We start from the raw sequence: 19,913 nt of genomic DNA, 5'->3' as shown, positions 1-19,913 counted from the left end.
CAAGAGCAAACCTTGAGTGGCACCCGAAGAAACCTTCCCCCATGGTCAGTTTGTCTTAAGAGCTTGACTTGCACATTTCATCTAGAAAAAAAGAGTTGCTAAAATGCACACCAATGCCTCTTAGGTAACCACAGAAATTCATTTTGTGCTGAATTATTAGTCATTTTCCTTTGTGTTCTTTAGAGTATGATTCACAGACTAATTTACTCCCCTGGAAAATTGCTGCTAAATTACTTCTATTACGTTTCTAGATGCAAACATGTTCTAGGAAGGGCTGAGTGTCACTGAGACGGTGTGCCATTGTGAATGTCTGTCTGCCTGTTGGCATAATCTATTAACTACCTCGATCTGACCAGAGTGCAGGCTCCGCTGAAGGACTCGGGGTCCCTGCATGAATACCCACCCCAAGGTTCCTGGTGTTCCACGCCTTAGTTGTTCTCTGTGCCCTCCCTGGGGTATCAAATACAGCAGAGACACACAGTTTCAGCACCTGCATGGATGAATTTTGAGTTGGAGCAAAAATCACCTGCTGGAAGAAACCCAAAAATAAGTGTTTACATAAATAAGAAAAAGATGTCATAGGAGGCTCCAAAAACAATGTATTTCCAAGGGTGACTGATTTAGAAAGCAGTTCCAGTAATCTTTATCAGCCCTGGGAGGAATTCCCCTGTGAGGTAATGGAAAGAATCCACAGGTAAGGAAAATAAGAATGTGGGCTGAATTTTGATGTTTTTACTTGCAGGTCATGAATCTTTAAAGAAATAATCTTTTTTCACTTGGGAGGCCACACTGCTTAGGAGACACTTCGCATGCTTCTAGGATTTGCTGCCAGAGCAGTTGCCAGGCCTCGAAAGTCCTCACTGAAACTCATTATCTTCCATCAGTCTCGCCAAACATCGAGTTGTTAGATAAACAACCTGTCAGCCATCTAAATACTTGGCCAGCAGAGACTATATGAATTTTTTTCTGCTAGTCCTGAGTATTTGTGTGTGTGGCCAAGACTGAAGTTCCCACATTCCTCATTAGCTTTATCCAGCCAGATACTGAAAGCTGATTTGACTTAGAACAACATTGGCCGTAGGAGGGTTCCCGCACATTCAGCCTGACCCACTGCCTTGGCCAAGTGGGAGACGGGTGGTGTGGCACAACAGCATAAACCGCCACGTTGACATGTGGACATCCCATGGTGGAATATCCCATTTGAGTACCATGCTCTGTGTGCCTGATCCAGCCTCCTGCTAATGTACCGGGAGGCAGATGGCCCAACTACTGGGGTCCCTGCCAGAATGGGTTCTCAATGAAATTCCTGGCTCCAGACTTTAGCCTGTCCTAGCCCCAGCTGTAGGCCTTTAGGGGAGTGAACCAGCAGATGGCAGATGTCTGTCTGTTGTCCCTCTCTGTCTCTGCCCATCCTTCAAATGACAAACGCAGAGACATGCTTCAGCCAAATGACTGTGCTGAGGCTTTCCTGCAGTTTGGGGCTTCATTCCTAGGAGAACCTTGGATCCCGTGAAGTACAGGATCCTCAGGGGATCTGAAACTTGCCACCAGTATTTATTTTAAAAGGTCTTCTAGGAAAAATTTCCCGAGAAAGGGGAAGAGGGGAAGACTAGATTGAGAGATTATTTCTTGTTTCATTCCATCAGAAAAACCTGTCTCGCTTTCTTAGTATGCTGGGTGGAGTGGTGATTTTATGACCTTTGCGACTGAGCTTCCCTTCCAGCTCCGTATCAATTCTCTTTCCTTCCAGAAAGCAAACAAGTGAACAACTTGTCTCTCCCCGCGTGGTTCTGCATGAGAGTGGCAGATTGAGTTCTGGGCCCCTTCCTTTTGGCCTGGCACAGCCTTGGCTGTTGCGGGCCTTTGGGGAATGACCCTACCATGCCGGAGATACATCTCTCTGTGTCTGCCTTTCAAATAAATTTTAACAGTCCACAGAGTGGAAGCTTTCATTATCTACAAAACGTAGATGAGGAAGCTAAAGCAGTCAGGCCAGAACCCAAGAAGTGCCCTTAGAACTTGGCACCTCAACTACCACCACACTCTCCAGCTTCCTCTTCAGTTTACAAAGGCAGCTTCCCAAGTGCCTGCCTTTGAGTCCCAGCCTGGCTCCCAATTCCAGTCCCCTTCACCCTGGAGGAAGCACGTGATGGCTTAAGAACTTGGATCCCTGTCAGTCCATTGAGGGAGGCCCAGTTTGTTTCAGTCAGCTGGCTTTAGTGTGGCTCATACTTGTCTGTCGTGGGCATTTAAGGAGTGAACCAGCAAGTGGAGTATCTGTCTCTTCTTCTCTCTACCATTTTCAGAACAAAAAAAAAATTTTTTTAAGGTAAGCAATGACTATTTTGGTATGTTTCCTCCCAGTGTTTGTCCCATAATCTATTGGATTCATAACATATTAACAGCTTTCCCCAGCATCTCAAATAATGATAACCCAATTCTTAGAATTGTTAAAAAAGAAAAAAACACTTCCTGATTGTGTTAGAATCTGTCTAATCCTCTACTGTTAGACCCCTGCCTTAGCACACCGTTCTGAGTGGGTGTCTGATGTTTGTCTCTGACTTCTCCCACCCGGGGGCCTTCCTGAAGCAGAACTACTGAATTACAAAGCTGCTGATTTGCACTGTTGAGCTCCAGCGCGCAGCACCAAGCCAGTAACATTGCAGGCGCTCCATCCACACAAGAGGAGCCTTGACTCAGCCCATATCAGATGGAAGTAGTGATGAAAGCAGGATTCCGGTTTCTGGGCAATGAAAGAGTCCATTTTTCTTAAAGAAGTGGAAGTGAAAAGCTGACGCTTCCCTAAATAGCATTTGTTTGGTTGCTCCTGAACACGTTGGCACACAAGTGGGCTGTAAGAACAGCCCCAGCTCTTGGGGCACGCTCATGAGGTGCCGTTCTTCTGTTCACCTCTTCCGCTATCAGGAGCCAGCCCCTGAAGCCAGGCGGCCATGGTCATTTGGCTACTTTGGGGTTGCCCAACAACCCCATGAAGCCTGCTATCTGCAGAGAGGACCCTATAGATGCAACCTCTGCCTTATACCAGAGTATTAGTGATCATGGGAACATGGAAACAAAGAGAAACCTTCAAATATTTGCTGAGCTTTCGTGTGCCCACCCCGTTTCCATCCTGCCACATCCCCTGTTTTGTACAGGGGACAGCCAAGATGCAGGTTAACTCATTCAGGATCACACAGCAGGTAATAGCAGAGGCCTGTAGCCCTTGGTCAGGACTGCAGGTTAACCCTCTCCACCATCCTGGCACACTACACTGATAGGAAGGCACAGTTGGTAGAGTGATTGAAAATTCTAGGGCTGGGCAGAGAGCTGACTTGTTCTTAGGATATGGAGCTCTTAGAGCTTGGGTTTGCAGGCTCCAAGGCCTCCAATTGTGGATCCTGATTCTGTCGGTCCAACTTTTAGGTTTTCGGGCCTGAGAAGCCAGTTCTGGCAACCCAGAAAACCTGAATATGAGGGTTTTTTTTTTTTTTTTTTAAGTCTTGGTCCAGGCATGGTAGCCTAGCAACTAAAGTCCTTGCCTTGCACATATTGGGATCCCATATGGGCACAGGTTCTAATCCCAGCACTCTGCTTCCCAGCCAGCTCTCTGCTTGTGGCCTGGGAAAGCAGTAGAGGCTGGTCCAAGGCCTTGGGACCCTGCACCCACGTGGGAGACCTGGAAGAGGCTCCTGGCTCCTGGCTTTGGATCAGCTCAGCTCCGGCCGTTGTGACCACTTGGGGAGTGAATCAGCGGATGGAAGATTTTCCTGTCTCTCCTCTCTGTATATCTGCCTTTCCAATTAAAAATAAATAAATAAATAAATAAATTTAAAAAAAAAAAAAAAAGGAAAGCCTTAAGATCTGGAGAGTTAAGACTGTGCGTCAGTTCTCAGGTTATTATTTTGAGACTCAGGGTCCTTGAAACCGGGACGGGGGGCCCTGGGGAGAGCTTCAGTTCTAAGGTTCCCAACAATTCTAGTCCCAGAGTGTAAAACCCCCGATTCTTACACGCTTTGGTACGGGAATCTCTGGGTCTAAAGGTGCTTGGCGCCCTGGGCACGAGTTGTCCTGTCTCCGGATCCCTAGTGGTGCTGACTCAGGCTGGAACGTTCCCGAAGAGTCAGAGCCCAGTATGCTGAGAGTTGCCGGGCGGGTCTGCCGCGCGCCCGGGAGGATCTGTAAGGCTCAAGCTCCAGACAAGGACACCGAGCGACTCGTCGCAGCTGAACGTCCTACACACGGTGCAGGCAGCGTCCCGTCGGGCGGCTCGGCGCTAGGACCGCGGGGGCGGCGGCGGCCGCCGGTGTTGACAGTGAGGGCGGCGCTAGGACCGCGCGGGCCGGCCGGGCGAGCGGCGGCGGCGCGTGGGGCGGCGCGTGTTGACAGCGGCGGCGGGAGTCGGCGCCTCGGGTTCCTTCCCCGCGCGTCCTGAGGCGGCGGCGGCGGCCGGGCGTCCTCCCCGGGATGGCCTTCATGGAGAAGCCGCCGGCCGGCAAGGTGCTGCTGGACGACACGGTGCCGCTGACAGCATCCATCGAGGCGAGCCAGAGCCTGCAGTCCCACACGGTGCGCGGCGGGGCAGGCGGGGCAGGCGGGCGGCCCGCGGCCGGGCAGCGGGGAAGGGGTTGGGTGGTCCCCGGCCCCGGAGGTGTCTGGGTGGCTGTGGCTCGCGGTCCGCCCTCGCCCGGCCAGGGAGGAAGCTGAGGCCCGGAGGGCGCGGTGGTGGCCTGGGGGAGCTGTGGGATTCCCGGGCCCACCCTGCGCTCGGCTTCGGGAGCCGTGGTTCAGGGAACTGAGGACCGAGGCTCGTCCACTTGCGCCAGCCCCAGCCTTCTCTTCGGGCCCCTGGAGGGGTCGGTCCCTTTGCAGCTACCCCTCTCTCCCTTTCCCCTCGGTAGAGAGGCTTGAGAGGGTGTGGAACAGATTGAAGTAGAACTTTGAGAGACTCCTTATGGGGACAGTAGGGGCCAGAGTGGCCCGGGGCGTGCAGCCCCCTTTTCCAGGTCAGCTGCTTGCTCTTGGTCCCAGGAAATGGCCAGGGATTCTCTTGAGGCAGAATGTACGACTGTGCCGCGTCCCTTCTCCTCTCCCCAGCTCGCCACGGTTGCAGTGGTAGTATGGGTTTAAGTTTCGATTCCCCTGAAGTAAGAGGGCTTCGTAGTAGGTACAGGTGGAGTTCATTTCGGGTACACGCACTGTCTTGATGGAGCTTTAAAATCATGCATGTTTTTATTGGCCTCTACCTCCTTTTCTTTTTTCTTCTCTCTCTTTTACAAGCTGTAAACCCGGGGCAAGCAGTAAAACCCCTTGGCGCTGCCAGCCAGGGGACATTGGGAAGCGCTGAATGGGAGCGGGAGGATTCCTGGAATTGTGATGTTCAGCTCCCCCCCTCACCAAGCTCGCCATCTCACAGGCTTGTTTGTTCACAAGGCAGGGTGTTTGGGGGTTCATCATCTGGCGGCGCAGGCCCCACAATAGCCTTCTGTTTGTCTTTTTTGTTCAAGTTCTTCTGCTGTTCAAAGAGACCTTTTTCATCTCTGGTAGTAAAGTAGGACTTTTTTGAACCCCAGTTTCCTCTTCCGAGAGCCGCGCTTTGTGGGGCTTGTCTTGTTTTTACAGTGTGCATTTCCAGCTGGGAAAATGATTGTCTCTCTTTTTAAAGTACATTTTGTTTCATTCTGTTTAACCCTATTCTTGAGACAAGTGAGCACCTATAGGGTGGGTGAAGGGTTAATATTTAGGGGAGGGAGACTGGACCCTTTCTGCTGGTGAATTAGATTGTTGACTGTTGGCTAGGGAATCTTGGAACTTCCTGAGGCTGCAGGTGAGTCCTTTAGGTTTAGTTTGTATTGAAAGTAAGGAGATAGATGCTTATCAGTATTCACAGACCACTTGTTCCAGGAAGTGCCTCAGACCCTGTGCCTCTCCCGCATCTTCCCCTTTGATCAGTTTATTCTGTAATTGCTTCTTTCTACAGAAGATTTACTTTATTTGAAAGACAAAGTGACAGAAGTCTTCTATTCACTGGTTCACTCCCCAGATGTCAGCAGTAGCCAGGGCTGGGCCAGCCTGAGGTCAGGAGCCAAGAACTCCTTCTGCGTGTTGTCCGAAAGGGAGGCAGGGACCGAAGCACTTGAGCCATTCTCTGCTCCCCGTGCCCTCCCTCCCTGGCACACGAGCAGGAACCTGGATCAGGAGAAGACCAGCATCACAAGCCACAGCTTAGCTTGCTGTGCCAAGTGCCTACCTCTGCAATTCCTTGTTCCATTTTGCTCTCCCCTAGTCTGTGAGAGGAGGGGCACCGCTAGTTGTCTTTTGGGGTCCAGGCCCTGGGGAAATCCTTTTCTGAAAATGGATCTGTCCTAGAATTTCTGATTTTTTGAAACTGCATTCCTGTATGGTTTGTTTGTTCCACAACATTCATACATTCAACCAGAAAGTCTTGACTGTCTTGATAGGATTTCGTGTGTGTGTGTGTGTGTTTTAAAGATTTATTTATTTTTATTACAAAGTCAGATATACAGAGAGGAGGAGAGACAGAGACGAAGGTCTTCCGTCCGATGATTCACTCCCCAAGTGAGCATGACGGGCGGTGCTGTGCTGAAGCCAGGAACCAGGAACCTCTTCTGATTCTCCCATGCAGGTGCAGGGTCCCAATGCCCTGGGCCCTGCTTTCCCAGGCCCCAAGCAGGGAGCTGGATGGGAAGTGAAGCTGCCGGGATTAGAGCCAGTGCCCATATGGGATCCCGGCATGTTCAAGTTGAGGATTTTTAGGCTCTAGGCCACTGTACTGGGCCCCGAGTGTGTTTGTGTGTGTGTGTGTGTGTGTGTGTGTGTGTGTTGAATAGATAAATGAGCCACTACCTGGCCCGTCCTCTTTGTATGTAAAACGGCACCTGTGAGATTTGGAGCACCATGGCCTCTGAGGTACTAACTGAGGCATCAGTTCATCAGCAAGGAAGTAAAAGGTCCCACGAGGATCCAGATATTACTTCTGGGCAATTCTTTCAGAAATGAAATCATCTGGGGTAGAAAATGCCTGTTCTTACCATGATGACTGAACACAAAAGACAGTAATGACTCACAGGAGACCCATAGAGGCAGATGTGGTGGAATAAAAAGTGTAGCATTGTCTTGCATAAGTTCTTTGACTGGTCTGTATTCTTGTCATGTTAGCTGTGAAGTTTGGGAAATGTTGCATCAGCTCTGCATTTTATTGAGGAAATCACATGCTGCCAGTGTCTTAGGAGTCAGTCAGGCTGTGCCTTTTGTGAGGAAGGCCATTCCAGCAGCTTGTCAGCAGGAGGGAGCCTAGGCCTGGAGGTCAGAGGTCTGCCTCCCTTGGAAACACAAACTCAGATGCTGCTCCTGGGCTGTGCAAAGACACACAGAGTTAGCATGCTTAAGCAGTAGACGATTTTGGACTCAGAAAAGGTAAGACCTCACTCAGTACAGTGCTGGGCTGCCACTCACTAGTCATGTGACCAGTTGGCTGGGCAAGTCCCTCAGCCTTCTTTTTGATGATCAGTTTTGTCAGCTGTACCTGGAAGTAATAAATGCAGGCCGAGCTTGCCTCCAGGGGTTCTTAGGAAAATCCAGCGAATTCATCTTTATGAAGTCCTTGTCAAGTACATCCCTCTTTTTCCAACACTTCACTCCCTGACAGTACAGACACACAGGACTAGACACATGAAAGTGTGTTGCTGAAAATAAGCCTGTCTCTGTCTGTGGCTTCTGTCATCTGTTGGGTCGGATAGGAAAGAGAATGGATAGCCAAACATTTAAGGTCATATGTGGTTTTGGTTTTATGAGTTTAGACTGAGGGGTGAGTGAGGGGAGATCGTGGCTTGGAAAATACACGTGCCAGAAGGGTGACAGGAACTCAGGGTCACTGGCAGAAAGGCAGGCAGTGTTTGGAGGAGCGACTGGCAGGAAGGACGCGTGTTGGTGTGTGCTTCAGTGCCTGACTGGCTTGGGTGATATCATTTTCATTTGGATGGAGCACAGCACAATGAATTTAACTTTCAGGAAACTAGACCAGGCCTCTGTTGCAAGGAAATGAAGCCTCCATAAAACTAATGCTTTAGGGTCCTGATGCTCCCAGCAGGGGGTCGGAAGAAGGGGGAGGGTTTTCCAGAGGGAACTTTGGATTTAAAAAAAAAATGCCACACAGGTGAGTTAGGGCCAAGCTTGAGAGGACTGAGAGAAGACAAAAGGAGAAGTTCTTGGTTACCTGTGAAAGGGAGAAATTCACAGACCCTTAGCTGGTTATCTGGATGACACTGAGTTTTGGAGAGGGCTGGTCGACGTTCATCTCCTAGTTCTGCCGGTGGGCGCGCTGTGGCATCATCCATTTCATCTCCACCTTCCCTTTTCACGAGGGTTTTCTGAGGTTCCTATTATTCAGGGTCCAGTTAACCTGCCTTGAATGTGTTTTGTTCTTGAGAAACACAAGATGATTTTAGTGATATTTGAGGCCTGTATAACCACATCTTTAAAAAAAAAATCTGGGGAAATTCTTTCCTGAAAATGGATCTGTCCTAGAACTTCTGATTTCTTGAAACTGCATTCCTGCACGGTTTGTTTATTCCACAACATTCATACATTCAACCAGAAAGTCTTGACTGCCTGCCCTGTGCCAGACACACACTAGAGACAGGACCATGAGCAAGACAGCCCTTGCTCTGTTGGAGTTTTTGTTCACTAGGATTCTGAGGTTTGAGTTTTCCAAGATGTATGCAAGTTACCCATGACCTTGACCTGCCATCCCACACGTGGACCTGGAGTTCTTATGTGGTCTTTGGTTTATTGAGCATCAGTGGCCTCCTTTTATTGTCTTTGAAACTCTGTTCTTGTATCACCCAAATACCTGTTTTGCTTTGGTCCCAATCAAGGTGATATCATTGCCTTCAGAACCTGAGAAACCATTTTTTTTTAAAGATTTATTTATTTTTATTACAAAGTCAGATATACAGAGAGGAAGAGAGACAGAGAGGAAGATCTTCCGTCCGATGATTCACTCCCCAAGTGAGCGCAACGGCTGGTGCTGTGCCAGTCCGGAGCCAGGAGCTCTTCCAGGTCTCCCATGCAGGTGCGGGTCCCAAAGCATTGGGCCGTCCTCGACTGCTTTCCCAGGCCACAAGCAGGGAGCTGGACGGGAAGTGGAGCCAATGGGATATGGGATGGTGGCATTGTCAGCAGCAGCTGTTTTTTTTTTTTTTTTTTAAGTTTATTTTATTTTTATTGGAAAGGCAGATATAGAGAGGAGGAGAAACAGAGAAGATCTTCCATCTGCTGATTCACTCTCCAAGCGGCCGCAACGGCCAGAGTTGAGCCAATCCAAAGCCAGGAGTCAGGTGCTTCTTCCAGGTCTCCCACGCAGGTGCAGGGTCCCAAGGCTTTGGGCCATCCTCAGCTGCTTTCCCAGGCCACAGGCAGGGAGCTGGATGGGAAGAAGGTACTCCGGGATTAGAAAGATTAGAAACAACACCCATATGGGATCCTGGTGCGAACAAGGCAATGACTTTATCCACTTGGCTACTGCGCTGGGCCCTGCGAGCAGCAGCTTATCCCTTTATGCCATAATGGTGGCTCCTGAACATTTTTATGAACTTATTATTTGAGAGGCAGACATAGGGAGACGGAAGTCCCATCTAGTGGCTCACTGAAAAAGCACTTACAGTTTTCCTAGGCCTGGGGTTGGGAGCCGGGAACTCAGTTCAGGTCTCCTTTGTGGGTGGCAGGAGCCCAGTTACCACACCTTCCTCCAGTTTACAGTCAGGAGCAGGGTTGGGCATTTTGCCCAGGTGTTCTGACATAAGAGATGGGCATCTGTTTCTCTCTCTCTCTTTCTCTCTCTTTTTAAACTAAAAGATCTTATCGCTTTTATTTGAAAGGCAGAGTTACAGAAAAGGGGAGAGAGAGAGAGAGAAATCTTCCATCCACTGGTTCATTCCCCTAATGGCAGCAAAGGCCAGAGCTGAGCTGATCTGAAGCCAAGACCCAGGAGCTAGGAACTTCTTCTGGGTCTCCCAAGAGGGTGTAAGGGCCCAGGCACTTGAATCATCCTCTGCTGCTTTCCCAGGACATAAGCAGAGAGCTGGATCAGAACATAAACTGACCCCCATATGCAATCCCGGCGCTTGAAGGTGGAGGATTAGCCTACTATGCCATGATACTGCACACTTCCCCCTTCTCCCCTCCCTTTAAAGGTTTGTTTATGTTTTTGAAGACCAGAATTACAGAGAGATGAAGAAACAGAGAGACCTTAAGCCAGGAGCTAAGAGCTTCCTCCAGGTCTCCCACATGGGTTCAGGGACCCAAGGGATTGGGCCGTGTTGCTCTGTCTTCCTAAATGCCTTAGCAGAAAGGCATATCACAGGCAGCAAAACAGTATGGGATGGCAGTGTCACACTTGGCAGCTCAGCTCACTGTGCCACCAATGCCAATGCCCCAGATTTGAAATTTTAAGACAATCTAGTACTTGAGATGAAAATGTATATTTGGACTCTCTTTTAGGATGTTATTTGGAAGACTTTTTAGGATTCCAAATCATATTGAATACTGTAAAAATTTCTGTGAAGATGTTTCATAGACAAAGGCAAGCTGGTGGTTCATTTAGCAGCATTTCCCCACATTAGAAGGTTTTAATGGGAATTATTTCTGGGAGTCTAATTACTGCGCTGGATTGTGCATTTCCTCCACTTGTCCTAGGAACCTGTGATGAAGGCAATCAGAGTTGGAAGCTTTTAGAGATTGGTAATGAGCTCATGTAGAGGCTGTAAGTGATCTCTTTGTCTTTTTTTTTTTAAGATTTATTTATTTTTATTGCAAAGTCAGATATACAGAGAGGAGAGACAGAGAGGAAGATCTTCCATCCATTAATTCACTTCCCAAGCAGCCGCAACAGCTGGAGCTGAGTTGAGCGGAAGCTAGGAGTCCAGAGCCTCTTCCAGGTCTCCCACGTGGGTGCAGCTTCCCAAGGCTTTGGGCCGTTCTCAGCTGCTTTCCCAGGCCACAAGCAGGGAGCTGGATGGGAAGTGCAGCAGCCAGGACATTTGCATGGTCTCACCTGGGATAGTGGCACCTGCAAGGGGAGGATGAGCCATTGGGCCATCACCCTAGGCCCTGAATTCTTCAGTGTTTGCAGGATGTCAGGGAGAATCTGACTCCTCCTATTGTTTGTTTATTTTCCCCTTAGTCTGATAGCTGTTCTTATCAATGACTTGTTTTGCAAACACCAAGGGTATAAGGGGGGAAATTAACAAGTGACTCCGCTTTGGGATTGGTGTCAGCGGCCCTTCCTTAGCAGCTTGAAGCTGTTGAGTCAGGAGTGAAGGGACAAGTGCCTTCTATTGGGTCAATACTGGGACGCTCAGGAGGGGAGGGGCTCGTGGCCGCTGATCCTTGGGTCTCCAGCTGACGGTGCTGACAACAGGGTTTTGGGGAAGTCTGGCCACTTCCTCCTCCTTACTAGCAGAGTACAACTGAAGGCAAAAGGGAATTCCATTGCCATTGTCGTCATCACTTCCTTGAGCAGCTACTTCTGTGTGGCTGAAAGGGCAGTGTTCTGTTTATTAATGCAATGACAAGTTGGTTTAGGGAGTCCATTGCAGAATCACTGTAATCTTCCTGGAAAAAGTGTGTTGTTTGTTTTTTTTTTTAAATTACCCCAGTGTGTCAATCCCATACCATTCGCTTTATTTACCCCTTTCACACGTACAATTCAGTGGCGTTTAGTGTGGCACAGAATTACGTCTATATCACCACAGTCAATTTTAGAACCCAAAAAGATGTCCAGCACCCCTGAGGCATCATCCTGGGAGGTTTTCTAATATTTCAGGCTATTAAACACTGAATGTCTTCTGAGCACGCCTGCTTCAGCTCTTGGGGCAGACTGCTTTGAGAGTTCCCACCAACTCCAGTCCCCAAATCTAGCACCTCTCTGGTCTCACTGACCTGAAGCCTGTTCTCAGAGTGTATGGGGAAACATTTGTAGATGACCACCTGGAAGGACTTTGAGTTGGTGAGAATGCTCACCATTTAGAACAATAGGTGGGTCATTTCTTGTAGGTGTGAAAAAGTCACTTCAGGTTGCAGCTTATGTGGCATTTAATTGTATATGCACAGGTGATTTACTAAAGTGGCACAAGAGAAGGGCAAAGGGCTGTGTGCCAGAAAGCAGGGTGCTTGTCCCAGTCAGAGTTCTGCCCTCTTGTCATGGCACTTGGATTTGTAATGTTTAAACCACAGCTGCGCACCTTTCTCTGGCCTGGCTCATCAGGAGCAGGCTATTGCTTGTTAACTTAACTGAGGCCATTCTGGTGCTGGGGCAGTCCTGGATCTAAAACTGTCTCAGAATCACTGCAGTGAAGGCAGAATGTGGTCTTGTTCCCTCAGCACCTTCCTTCAAGCTTGCCCTTCCTCTGATGACAGGTGACTCCCAGGTGGGGATTCGTTACACCTTAGCCATTGATATGAGGCTTGATACCAGCAGGTCCCACCAGTGCCCAGGGCATGGCTGGGCCTGGAGTGGCATGCTGTGGTGTGGGCTGCTTGTTCTCTGGCCAGGTCTTTCTCTTTGATTTTGGTGTTACTCTAGATCCAGCTTTCTCATCTATGAGCTATTTTGGTTCAGTTGCAAACTGGAATGTTTGCTGGCATATAGATAGTAGGCATTCAGTAAATATTTGTTGAATCATTCAATTTTTTAAATGAATGTAGTCATTCGCGGCACAGGATGGGTTTCCTGTGCCCTGCTGTGTATTTCTCATCTTACCTGCCAGGCTGGATGTGATTTCCCATCCGCTGAAATGCTGGCAGAGAACTGTCCCCTAAGTACAAGTGTTTTACATACATGCCAATTTCTTACTGCCCTGCTTTCTATTTATACTCCCTTCTCCCCGCCTCCACAGCTGAATAACTGAGGAGATAGTGCTTTCAGAATCGCTGTTGGGTTGCTTAAGCTGCCCCGCCTCCATTTTTCCGTCTGTGAAGTGGGGGTGCTCAGCATACATCAGGGCTGCTGTGAGGACTGGCTGGACTGCCATGCTAAGTGTCAGCTGCTGGGTGCTTGTTTATTATCTTCGCCTAGGGCAGAGCCTGAGCACCTGCCTGGGGCTTTTTTTGGCACTCAGGTTTGTTGAAAAGAAAAAGAATAACTTATTTAAGAATTGGTCTGTCAGCTGTAACTGATGGCCAAAAAACGTCAGTAACATTTTCTTCCTTTTTTTTTTTTCCCCTTTTGCCCCCAGACGAATATGTTTTGACAGCCAGGCCCTGGTGTACACAGCAAAGGGTCTCCACTCCAGTTAACTGGCAGTAGACCTAGTTGCTGGTGGTCAAAGGTAGCAGTCAAGGCCAATGGGAAGGCTGAGGGCCCAGCTATGGACCCAGTCCACAGAGCCAGCCACTAGCAAATGGCCATTTCAGCTCTTCTCCTAGCCCAGCCCAGGGGAGTTCTGACATCAGCACACACCAATTTGAACATTAACAGGCTCTTGTGCAGAGTCTTCTGGGTGCCAGGCACTGTGCTAGGCACTAACATGCAGACATGAGTGAAGCAGGGAGCTCACACCCTGGTGCAAGTAACAGAGGTGTAAACTGGAAGCATGGCAAGGTGCCACAAGGGCCCAGCTGCCTGGGAGTGTGCAGGCTCCTGTGAGAGGTCAGTCCTGTGTTCCTGGGGTCAGGCGGTAGGAGAGGCTCAGAGAGGAGCCAGCATTTCAGAGTAACGCTTGAAGTAAGCGCTCACAGCCCAGCCATTTTGCAACTTGCATACTTCTCATGGTGATATGGAGTGGTATAAAACCACCTGCCTGGAGGTGATTTTAGATGAAAACTAAATTCTTGGGATCTGAATTATATTGGATTTTTAGATATTAGAGATGATAATTGTGATAAGATGAACATGATTTAAAGCATCTTTGTACAGCTTGAATTTTTACAGTGATTCTCACCTCTGGTTTGTTTTTTTTAAATTTATATTTATTCATTTATTTGGAAGAGAGACGTAGATCTTCCATGCACTGCTTTATTCCGTCAAATGTGTGCAATAGTTTGAGCTGGGCCGGAACAAAGCCAGGAGCCTGGAACTCAATCTGGGTTTCCCTTATGGGTGGCAGGGACCCAAGTATTTAAGCCGTCACCTGCTGCCTCTCAGGGTACACATAAGCAGGAAGCTGGAATTAGAAACGGAGTCAGAACTTGAACCCGTGTATTCTGATGTGAGATGCACATATCCCAAGCAGCATCTTAACCTCAGAGTCAAACCCTGCCCCTTGCTTCTTGTATTTATCACCAACCTTTGCTCTGGGATTCCTTGAGCCTGCAGTTGGCCAGTGGTCCACTGTGGACATGAGTGATTGAACCAACACAGCAACCAAGTTGGGAGCACACCCGTGTTACCCACGATTCTCCCCCTAAGTTTCCTGTGAGCACATTTGGAGGTTCCTACTTTACTCTGAGTTCAAGATTGAAAATGTTTACATTGTCATTTCAGTGACAGTTCTTAAAATGTAGAAATAGACACAGAAGCCTTAGTAGCCTCTGATATAAATCTGAAACCCCTTTGAATCCCTTGGCCATTCATCCTTTTCTAAACTGTGCTTAACCCGCCGTAAGGACTCAGCTTTAAAAACCACATGGGAGACCTAGAAGATCCTGGCTCTTGGCTTCAGACCAGCCCAGCTCTGGCTGTTGTGGTTATTTGGGGAGTGGGCCAGTAGATGCAAAATCTCTCTCTCTCAGTCTCTTTTCTCTCTCTGTAAATCTACCTTTGAAGTAAAAATCAATTACTCTTTAAAAATGATAATAATACCCAAATGTATTATGGAAAGGGACCCATGTGTTTAATGGAAAAAAGCAAGTAATAGCAGTGTTTAGTTTTTTTTTTTTCTCATGATTGCCAATATACCTGCAAATACTCACTAGATACACTCAGTGCCCAGTACCATACCCACTGGATCGCTTTAAAAGGATCAAAATGCAGTCCTTTAAGTACTCTCCCTACATTTCATAAATTCAGTAGTACCATGTGCATGTGGCTGCCATCGTGGACTTCAGACCTTAGAACACTGCTTCCTTCCAGCTGCTGAATGGTTGAGGAAGACTGAGCAAGAGGATCGGGCCTGTTAGTCCTGTGGCTAGTGAGTCCTGAAGTCTCTGTGGTTTGTAACGGGAAAGTGCAGGAAGGAAGCCCATTGTGAAATTTCGTAGGAGCGAAGTATGGAAACAACACAGCCTTGCCAAGGACACTGTTCCTTTTCTGAACAACTGAAATTAACTGCCATTGGCGTTGCTGGCTACCCCATAAACTTGATGTCCACTCTAGGCATGTTCACACCCAAACACTTCTGTTTGCTGTTTCCGAAACTGTGATGTCCATGGTGGGGCTTGTTTAACAAAGTGGAAGAAAATAGCTTTCCTATTTGTCCACAGCTTCTGTGTGGTGTGTCCCAGTTACATTCCATCTCAGCAGCACCTCAGGATGTAAGCAGTGGGTTACAAAGTGCAGAGCTGCCTGAGGCAAGCCTCAGTGGCCAGGAGGTGTTCTGAGGGCACTGTGACTATAGTAATTCCTGTCTCTCACCCAAGCCTGCGTTCTTGGCCTCCCTGCCTCTACCTTCTCAGCATCATCCTGACCTGGTAGACCAGTTCTGCCTGTGCAGCTGACCTCTTCCCTCCCCTCAAAATGAGATCATGTGTGGTGTGAACACATGCTGCTCACAGCTGTAGGATGCAATGACCTTGGGCCAGACTGGCCCACTGTTCTCATCGCTTAGCCTCTCTGAGCCTCAGTGTTCTCACTGTAAAAGGGAGGTCATAACACCTCTGTCCAGCGGTGGCAGGAAGAAGAAACAGGGCGACATACAGAAGCCAGAGAGCCCGTGCCCCTGAGGGCAGCAGCCTGAGCCTCTGCTTTGAGGAGATGCTTGGCCACATGGTACGCTGGTAAGGTACAGTCCAGTGTAAGGCTTTCTAGGAAATTGGAGCTGGTATCAGGAGGGTAGTGTCAGGCTAGAGAGAAGAGATGTCCTTTATCCTTAGTGATGGTGACGCCTCTGGTTTCTCAGATCAGCAGCACATCTCTGGCTTGGCTTCAGCCCCTCATCCTAGGCTTCCTTGCTGTCAAGTGCGTTACCAGTGTGAGTAGGAGTTAGCTTGCTTTCATCTTCTTACAGACACCTGTCTCTCGTACACAGTGAAGGTGTTGGTGAGTAGCAAGATCAGCAAAAGCTTCCTTACCCTAGTAAAAAGATGAACTGCAAACAAGGTCAGGTTATCTCATTCCATGTCTTATTACTTAGTATTCCTTGTTTTGTTTTGTTTTTAAAAGATATGCTTCTTTATTTGAAAGGAAGAGTTATAGAGGGAGGGAGAGACAGGAAGAGCCCCCATTTGCTTGTTCACTACCCAGATGGGTGTGATGGCCAGGGCTGTGCCAGGTTGAAGCCAGGAGCTTGGAACTCCATCCTGGTCTCCTATTTGGGTGGCAGGGGTTCAGTTGTCTGGGCCATCTCTGCTACTTTCCCAGGCACATTAGAAAGAGGCTGGATCAGCCAGCCCCCTCTTCAGTGTTTTTTTTGTTTGTTTAAGGATTTATCTATTTTTATATGAAAGGCAATGAAAGGCATGTTTACATACAGAAGGAGAGATATAGAGAGAAAGATCTGCCATCCACTGGTTCACTCTCCAAATGGCCACAAAAGCCAGAGCTGAGCTAATCCGAAGCCAGGAGCTAGGAGCTTCTTTCAGGTCTCCCACATGAGTACAGAGGCCTAAGGACTTGAACCATCCTCTGCTGCTCTCCCAGGCCAGAAAGCAGGGGGCTGGATCAGAGGTAGATCAGCTGGGACATGAACCAGCACTCATATGGGATGCCAGTGCCACAGGTAGAGAATTAGCTTGCTACTCCACCACGCCATCCTATCCAGCACTCTGTGGAGCTGCTGCTGTTACCTGTCCATGCTGATTAAGCCATGACTTATTTGCCTGCAGATACCTGTGCTTATTGTGTTCTTAGGGAAGAAAAGGGATGATTACAAAGCTGGTCATTGCGCCAGTGCTCTAAATATACTATCTTGTGTCTTATTCATCAGAACCCTATTGGAAGGGTAGGAGTTAGCAGATGAATTAACTGGAGCTCAGTGCCAGCCGGGCTTTGAATCCAGGCCTCTGAGAATAGAAAAGCCTATGCCCGCTCTCTCGGGGATGTGTGGCTGTAGTGTGGAGAGGTGTTCTACTGTGGCTAATCATTATGCATTTACCAGCTCCTCCTCTGACTCCAAAAGGAACCCAGGGGAGCTGCCTTTGAGGTGATGGAAAAGAGGTGCAAGTAGAGCAGATGTGGCTCTGGCAGAGAGCACTTCCACCATCAGCAGGTGCTTGGGTGGCTGCCAGCCAAGGGTGTGAGCGACAAGGACCCTTTAGAGTCTAGAGTCAAAATAAAAGTCATCATGCCTGGTTGATGTTATGGTGCAGTGGGTTAAGTCACTGCTTGCCACTAATCTCCACTTCCTATCCAGCTTCCTGCTAATACGCCAGGGAATGCATTGGAAGATGGACCAAGTATCTCTGTGTGTGTGAGAGACTCTGCCTTTTCAAATTAATATTAAATAAATGAACAGATCTTTAAAAATCCTATTGACAACCAGATTGGAGTTTTTCATGGTTTAATAGATGTTGGATGTTTCTCTGAGCTCGCGTTTGCTGCCTCCATTTCTACAGTTGCAGGATTGTTGACCCAGCAAAGGTTATATTTCATTTTTTTAAAAAGATTTATCTATTTTATTACAAAGCCAGATATACAGAGAGGAGGAGAGACAGAGAGGAAGATCTTCTGCCCAATGATTCACTCCCCAAGTGAGCCGCAATGGGCCGGTGCGCGCCGATCCGAAACTGGGAACCAGGAACCTCTTCCGGGTCTCCCACGCGGGTGCAGTGTCCCAATGCATTGGGCCGTCCTCGACTGCTTTCCCAGGCCACAAGCAGGGAGCTGGATGGGAAGTGGAGCTGCCGGGATCAGAACCGGCGCCCATATGGGATCCCGGGGCTTTCAAGGCGAGGACTCTAGCCACTAGGCCATGCCGCCGGGCCTTATATTTCATATTTGGTTACTCTGTATTTGAACGTAAGAATTTTGAGGGTTTTTTTTTTTTTTTGCATTGTGAAGGAAGATGATATTCTCGTTTCAGCAAATCATGTAATTTGGCTTTGGTATCATGTCAGGGTCCTTGTAGCAGAGAGAGAATACTGGAGGAGCAGGCTCTCATGGCCTTTAGGGCCATATCCATCCTGTAGTTATGTCAGAGTGGAGGTAAGAGGCTTTGGGAAAGCTGCTTTGCATGTGTCACTTGGTTGGAATATCCACTGCCTTTGAAGTTGGTGGAGCTTGGCTCTCCCCCAGCTAGTGCAGGAGCTGGTCCCACAGAGCAGAGCAGGGATTTCAGAAGGGAGAAGGTTGGCAGCTGAGCACAAAGGGGGCTATATTTCTCACTGCAGGGAACCAAATGTGATACATTCCTTGTTGAGGCTGTAAATAGGAGAAACCACTTTGCATAAAGTTAAAGCACATAGTTCTGTGATTCGGTTGGTTGGCTTTTTAAATACTATTGATTTCCCTTGGCCGACAAGGAGATGCACCTGGCTACACTCATCTGCCAGAATGTGGGTAAAGATAGTGGGCATGCTTCAGAGGTCTGGAAAAACCCTGTCATTTCCATTTGTTTGGGGGATGTTTTTGCCTACTACGGGGTTGCACAGTAACTGAATTGAAACAAACATAGGTTCTAGCCCTGAAAATTTGCAGATAGAGCGACAGTAATGAATATTTCGCAAACAAGGAATAGTCATTAATTCCAAGCGAAATATCAAGGACTGTGAACAGCCTGGCAGGTGCCACTAAGCTGCACGCAAGTCTTACAAGTAGAATTGCCTCAGAAACACCACTGTCCATTAGGGTGGTAGTGGTCCCTGCCTGTGGACTGCAGCTGTGCTGTGCTGTGTGACACTGTGCCTTAGTAGGGCAGTTCTTAGAAAGGCATACATTTAGGGCTTGGGAGAGTTCACCAAGGTTTTCTTGAATGCTGTCTGATTTCAGTTAGTTGTAGGGGCAGGCATCCTCTTTCTCAGAGGTGTGCATTGGGACAGGCATATCCCACATTGGAGTGCCTGGGTGCCTATTCCAACTTCCTGCTCATGAGGGACCGTAGGTGACAGACAGCTCGAGTAGTTGAGTTCTTGCTATTCTGCTAAAGACATAAATTGAGTTCCTGGCCATTGTGGGCATTTGGGAAGAGAACCGATGTGTGGGAGCCCTCTCTTTGTCTATCTCTGCTTCTCAAACGAACAAACAAAACAACAAGTATTTGTGTTTGCCTCTGTTGGTGATGTTGGTCTGACATGTTTCAGATGCTATTTGGAATACATGTGTGTGATTCCAATCCTTGAAGAACCTAATTCAGTTGGAGAACTACCCCCTTCCCAAAGATATGCAAAAACGGAACAAAAATGATTCCAAGCCTGAGCTTTTCAAGTTTGGAATAATTATCCCCTCTTTACAGTGGAAGAGAGGTAAGTAAGGAATGTATAGGATAAAAGGAGTCTGAGCAGAGGAGGTTAAAATAGAATGAAAAGAAATGAATAGGCAAGAATAGAAGGGGGAAGAAAAGGTCAGTTTGGTCAGGGGGCAGGAGAACACAGAAACTAGGCTAAGGGGGGGTGGATTTATCCGATGGTCATTTGGGGCCATGGGAAGTTCTGGAGCACTGAGATAGCATAGTGCTGAATATGCAGCAAGGTGTTTGTTTTCAAGCCTTTCTTTTCTGTTTTTTTAAAGATGTTTTTATTTTTATTGGAAAGGCGGATATACAGAGAGGAGGAGAGACAGACAGGAAGATCTTCCGTCCGATGGT

General features: G+C 48.2%; 1 protein-coding gene across 5 annotated transcripts in view; it reads left to right on the top strand.

The window, feature by feature from the left end:
- Nucleotides 1-4,349: 4,349 nt before the first annotated feature.
- PXK (PX domain containing serine/threonine kinase like) overlaps nucleotides 4,350-19,913 on the top strand; it is a 70,238-nt gene continuing 54,674 nt past the window's right edge. For 2 of the 5 annotated variants that reach the window (XM_058679129.1, XM_058679132.1), the window contains exon 1: nucleotides 4,350-4,566. In XM_058679129.1, coding sequence (XP_058535112.1) covers nucleotides 4,465-4,566 — 102 coding nt within the window. In that variant the 5' untranslated portion in view covers nucleotides 4,350-4,464. The remainder of the gene's footprint in view (nucleotides 4,567-19,913) is intronic. The other 3 variants (XM_058679131.1, XM_058679128.1, XM_058679130.1) reach the window with 3 other exon arrangements.

The sequence above is a fragment of the Ochotona princeps genome, chromosome 21 (assembly GCF_030435755.1).
Source record: "Ochotona princeps isolate mOchPri1 chromosome 21, mOchPri1.hap1, whole genome shotgun sequence".
In the NCBI taxonomy this organism is placed as follows: Eukaryota; Metazoa; Chordata; class Mammalia; order Lagomorpha; family Ochotonidae; genus Ochotona; species Ochotona princeps.
This window is presented reverse-complemented; position numbering and strand designations above follow the sequence as displayed.